This window comes from Hypanus sabinus, unplaced genomic scaffold, assembly GCF_030144855.1.
Source record: "Hypanus sabinus isolate sHypSab1 unplaced genomic scaffold, sHypSab1.hap1 scaffold_2742, whole genome shotgun sequence".
In the NCBI taxonomy this organism is placed as follows: Eukaryota; Metazoa; Chordata; class Chondrichthyes; order Myliobatiformes; family Dasyatidae; genus Hypanus; species Hypanus sabinus.
Genome location: NW_026780877.1, coordinates 15037 through 20980, shown reverse-complemented (window position 1 = coordinate 20980; position 5944 = coordinate 15037). Strand labels below are relative to the sequence as shown.

General features: G+C 44.5%; 1 protein-coding gene across 1 annotated transcript; it reads right to left on the bottom strand.

The window, feature by feature from the left end:
- Positions 1-2956: 2956 nt before the first annotated feature.
- LOC132388160 (platelet-activating factor receptor-like) lies at positions 2957-4516 on the bottom strand. The gene has a single exon (XM_059960508.1). The coding sequence runs from the start codon at positions 4152-4154 to the stop codon at positions 3153-3155; it is 1002 nt and encodes a 333-aa protein (XP_059816491.1). The 5' UTR covers positions 4155-4516; the 3' UTR covers positions 2957-3152.
- Positions 4517-5944: the final 1428 nt, after the last annotated feature.

The following is a 5944-nucleotide window of genomic DNA, read 5'->3' as shown; positions in this document are numbered from 1 at the left end:
GACCTATATTTCTCATTTTGCCCCCATGGAACCATTGGTTCTTTTATACATGATGTATGGGAATGTCCAAGGGTTTTTGGTTTGTGGGGGAAGGTTATCAGTACTCTTACAGAACTAATGGGGGATACAACTACCAATGGACCCCACTGTACATCTTCTAACTGATGACTCCCACCTTTCCCTTAGGGAAAAAACATGCAGAATCTGGCTGGCAAGCCTGACTACAGCGAAGAAGATTGTAGTCCAGCGTTGGAAATCTCCTCATGATATTTCAAGTACTCACTGGCTTTAGAGCTTTTTGGACATTTCTTACCTGGAATTATCATCAGCAAGAGCAAATGATGCACAACCAAACTTAATGTGGACAAATTTGATATCTAACTTAAAAGATCTGCTGTTAAGATAGGAATGTTCTGTCTGTGTATGCACTACTATTCAGTTGGTTGGTGGAGGGGAGAGGAGTGGAGAGGGAACTGGGGATGAGGGTTGGGGGTGGCTGGGATAAACAGTCAAAATGTAATCGGCAACTGGTTGTATTGAATGTAATTTATTGGTGTTGCAATAAAAATTAGCGATTAAAAAAAAATTTCAAAGTGACACTTTGAGGTTATTAACTTTACCAGAACAGGACTGAGCAGCGAAGGAACCAAAGGAAATAACCTGCCAAGCAGAGAAGTGATACAGACACAATCAGCCAAGCAAGATACAGAATTCTACAAGAAATGTTGCAAGGCAAGGACATGAAATAAATAAATGTTGTATACCCTGTGGCCATTTTATTAGCTGCATCAGTACACTTGCTCGTTAATGCAAGTATCTATTCAGCCACTCGTGGCAGCAACTCAATGCATAAAGGCATGCAGAAATGGTCGAGAGGTTCAGTTGTTGTTTAGACCAAACACCAGAATGTTGAAGAAATGTGAACCAAGTGATTTCAACTGTGGTATGATTGTTGGTGCCAGATAGGGTGGTTTGAGTATCTCAGAAACTGTTGATCTTCTGGGGTTTTCATACACAACAATCTGCAGAGTTTACAGAGAATGGTACGGCTGGTTCAAGCTGACAGGAAGGTGACAGTAACTAAAATAACGATGTGTAACAACAGTGGTGTGCTGGAGCATTTCAGAATGCACAACACATCACGCCTTGAAGTAGATGGGATATAGCAGCAGAAGATCATGAAGATACACTCAGTGGCCATTTTATTAGGCACAAGACGTGCCTAATGAAGTGGCCACTGAACGTAAATTAAGTTAAACTGAAGGCAATTATTACCAATAATAAAGACACAAGAAGATTCAAACGAACAGACTAAAGTGAATTCTACCACATTTATTTTCAGCCTGAAGAGCAGAAAAATAACACTGCTATCATTTACTTCAAAATATTATTAATATTTGTCACAGTTCATTAGTGTCAGAAAATGTAATTGTAATCTCTCACCTACATAGTCAGAGTGCTGGCCAGTAAATTCCAACTTATAACATACTGGAACTCTGGAGAAATTACTCAAGAAAGAGCTGAAAACTCTATCTTTTGCCTTCATTTAATGAAGACATTGTGCCAGGCCCTAAAAAAAAAGCCACAAATATTTATATAATTAATTGGAGCTGCACAGCTCTTCATTAAACAGCAATGGGTCTGTGAAGAAATGTTCTGCCAATCTTGTAAAATCACAAGCTGCATCATTTTCTCACATTTTTTACAAGACATATTCATTTTGTGTAGTTCGGGACATTGAGTTCATTAACTGTGAGTGAAAACTGAAGAGGTTTGATAAATATTATTCGTGACCAACATTATTGCCTAGGAAAAAATGGTGATGGGCTGTCCTCTTGACCAGTTGCAGTCCCTTGGGGCAGGGGGTCCCACAATGCTGCTGAGGAGGGAAATCTAGGATGTAGAGCCATTGAGGAATTATTTCCGGGTCAGAACTTGTTACTGGAGAGAACTTACACAGGCCAGTTAACTTATCAACCAGTACATCTTTCGAAAGTGAGTGGAATCTGGAGCTCCTGGGGAAAAGCCACTGGGTGGATCTTTTCCTTTACTATTGGAATGATCATCCTACTCCATTGGGGTAAGATGGCTCTCCTCATTAGTTCTGTTTGCCATGGGCATGGGTTAATGGAAATCAAAAAAGGGTGGACTATACTGCGTCCATAGCTCAAAGACACAGAAATTCCCAACTGCTACTGACTGAGACCAACTGACCATGACAATGACCAGAGAGCAACTGACTGATACACTTGGAAACTGTACCCCCTACACAACAGGACCGTGCTGTATATCCAAACAGCATCTGCCGATTTTCTCCTCTCCATGCTGTCTATCTCTGCTCAGTTCCTGCCTTTCCATTGCAGAAGATCAGAGGTTTTCCAATAACTTCCCTACCACTGTCGTCACACTCACCAGACTGTAATCCTGCTGTGTTTCATATAATACACGGCAGCGAAACAGATCCTTTGGACAACTTCACCTGTGCCAGCTACAATGCCTGACTAGTCTGTATTAGGCCCGTTTACCGCGACTATTTCCCTATCTAGGTTCCAGACAAATATTCCTATGGAATGCGCCTCCACGAGCTCCGTATTCGCTATTCACCGTCCTCTCGGGAAAAAAACTTTCTCCTCAGACCCGCTTTACATTTCCCCCTCTTTCACCTTAACTCCGTGCCCCTATGGTTCGAGATTCCCCAATCCAGGAGATTAAACAAAATCTGCCTGTGTTTATCTTTGTTCCTCCTACCGAATTTTGTGAGCCTTTATAAACCGCCTTTTGAGTAAAAACACCGCTTCCCTTTTCGTAAATAACTCTTAAGAACTGGCAATTTCGTTGGTTTTAAAGGAAGACGTTCAATGAGAAAAAATCTAGAATGTTAATTCATTGTTATTGAAGTTAAACAGGAATGTAAAAAGAGCAATTGTAAACAGCAGATGAACTGTAAAAAGATCAAACGAAGTGATAGGCTCTGGTAAAAAAATATATGAAACAGTGTGTTAACCCATACTTCGTACGGATTTCCCCCGAGCTGGTCGGTACACTCTGGTGTTCGTTGTGTTTTTTGTACTCGTCGTTACTTGCAAAACAATATGATACAAATCACTGAGAATATACAATCAATACATTCACACCTAATTCGGATACTGCGATCAACTGTGCACGGTTTGAGATTTTTGCCTGTTCTTCAGAACACTGATATTCCTGAGGCAGCCCATCAACTCTCTCAGGTATTGCCTGAAATCTTCGGTCAGGAAACAGTAAACAATAGGATCCAGAACGCAGTTCATGCACATCAGACCCAGAGTAACGTGGTGAAGGTCATTGAATCTCTTCCTGAAGTTGCTATCGCCGGATTCCGAGAAGCCGAGAACGAAAAACACCCAAGGCAGCTGGATCAAGTGGTATGGCAGAAAACAAAGGATGTAGATCACTAGAACCATCAGCACCATTCGGGAAGCCCGTTTCTTCAGCTTGCCTTGAGGCAATCTCAACGCTACCTTCTCAATCAAAAGTTTTCGAAGGATGAGGATGTAATTTGCAATCACCACACCGAAGAGGACAGCGAAAGTCAGCACCATAATCGAGTGAATGGCCAATAAACCTTTTCGCACCGACGGATAGTCGCTGCAGTAATGTTCGAAACAGCTTGTTTTGGTGTCATTTCTTTTATTGGTGTGGTTACTGCTGGTGATCAAAGTATGTATAGCAGAACCCACAGTTCCTGTCCATATTACAACGGTAACAATTATACCTCTTACGAGCTGCTTCGACTGAGCTGTTTTCAGCGGCCGTGAGACAGCGAGGTAGCGGGTGAAGCTTATCAGCGTCAAGAAGCAGAGAGTGCTGTAGGTGTTGATGTAAAACAGAGACCCCAAGAAACCGCACGCGTTGTCGGATAATCTCCAGTCTCTTCCGTTGATGTAATAATCGACCCAGAATGGAAGAAACAGGATGAACATCAGGTCTGCCAGTGTCAAATTGATCATGTAGATTTTGACTTCAGTCAGTCCTTTATTGGCTGTGTTGTGTAGTAAATAAAAGCATGCTGCGATGTTTTCCGGAAGCCCTATAATAAAGACAAGACTGTAAATCACAACGAAATATGTGGACGTAAATGCGGAGGAATCGTAGTTGTCTTTCGTGCAGTTCATCTTTGCCGCCGCTCAGCCGAGGCAAGGCGCGCAGTGAAGCTGTGGTAAATCCGCGATCACCTCTCTGCCCTTGTGCGAGGTGGCTGCTGATCTACTTTGTACTCCGCAGTTTCTTGAACAACTCCCAGGTGCTGCTGCTCTTGAATGCTTGATTGTCAGTGTCCAAGCGAGTTCGGTCTCAAACCCTTTCAACTTCCCTCCTTCTGTTAGCCACTCCGGATGGAGAAAGTCTCGTTTTCTCGGTTACTTCTAGGACTGGAGCTGACGGTTAATAATATCTCGCAGTCCTAATACCGAGTGCGAAGTGTCGTAGCAACAGGAACTGAATCTGCTGCGGACTCGGAGGGCGTTAACTGCTCTGCTTCTTTTCGTTCCTCCCTTCAGGTTCCTCCTCGGGAGGGAGGTTGAAATTTCTCACGCTTCAGTCAGAACCAAGCTTTATGCATGGCGAGACCGGCAGTTCCAGGAATGGGGCGAAAGGACCTGGTGAGCGGTGCCGGTTTCACGCGAGTGGTAGAGACCAGAATCACCCACCCGAGTCGCAGAACCATGAGGCTTGACAACGTTTCAGTCTCTCTAACTCAGTCCTTGTTGGACAATCGCACAGGGAGGAGATCTGGCTTCCGGGGGATTTCTGAGTTCCCTGGCGAAGCCATTGTTGGACCCAAAGGCCCTTGTGTAGTAGGTGCGACAGGGGCTGGTTGTGGGTGAGGTTTCTTATGAGCAGTTAGCTGTCATCTCCCCAAACGCAATGCCACTTCCCTGCTTTGCTTCGGCACTAAATTAATGACTAAATTACCATGAAACTCTGCCTTCTGCGATCGAACCGATGACCACAGAATTCAGAGGATCCTCCTCTCCGCATTCCGGCATGGCCAGAAACGCTGAACCACTGGTTTAACACATCTGCCTCCAGAGGACTGTGCTTTCGGTGTGATCGCTCCTCTGAGCTCGGGAGCGGGGCCTCGTTGGAGGGGTTGGTCAGCGAACCGTCCGAAGCCGTCGTCCTTTCCCAGCTCCTATAGGCTCCTTTTTATCCGATCACATGTAAGGGACACGCGGGAGGGCTTCCATTTTTTATCCAATGCCCTTGTGTGTGACACACTGTCACAGGACTTGTTAAGTCTACTCTGCCATTCAGTGTAAGGGCACATTAGTGCTGCCGCCACTTAGCTCCAGCTATACAAGCTCAATCCTACACTGGGGTTACCAGTGAGAAGTTGGCATGTCCTACCTGAGACAGTGGTTCTCCGCCGTTTACTCTGGCTTCCTCCCACTTCCCTATACAGGCTGAGGGTTAACTGAGCCTCTGTAAATTGCCCCTCCATTTATAGTCGTAGAAAAGCACAGAAACAGGGTCTTCAGCCCATCTAGTCCGTGCTGGTCTATTACCCTGCCTAGTCCCATCAACTTGCACTAGGAGCATGGCCCTCCATACCGCCACCATCCATGTACCTATCCAAATTTCTCTGAAATGTTGGAATCAGTCCCACATCCACCAGTTGTGCTGGAAGCTCGTTTCATGCTCTTATCACCCTGTGAGAGAAAAAGTTCCTTTCTTGTTCGTCTTAAATATTTCATCTTTCAACCTTAACTCGCAACCTCTAATTCTAGTCTTACCCAACCTGGCTGGAAAAACCAGCTTGCATTTAATTGATCTATACCCCTCATAATTTTGTCTGCTTGCTTAAGCCCATCACCCACACTGTGCCATAGGATGCTCACCTCGATCACATCTCTCCTCATTCTCCTGTACTCCAAGAACAATGCCTTAACGTATTCAAACTTTC

Bases quoted from the DNA above. Each gene is read 5' to 3' on its own strand.
- LOC132388160 (XM_059960508.1), bottom strand. From the start codon at position 4,154: ATGAACTGCACGAAAGACAACTACGATTCCTCCGCATTTACGTCCACA.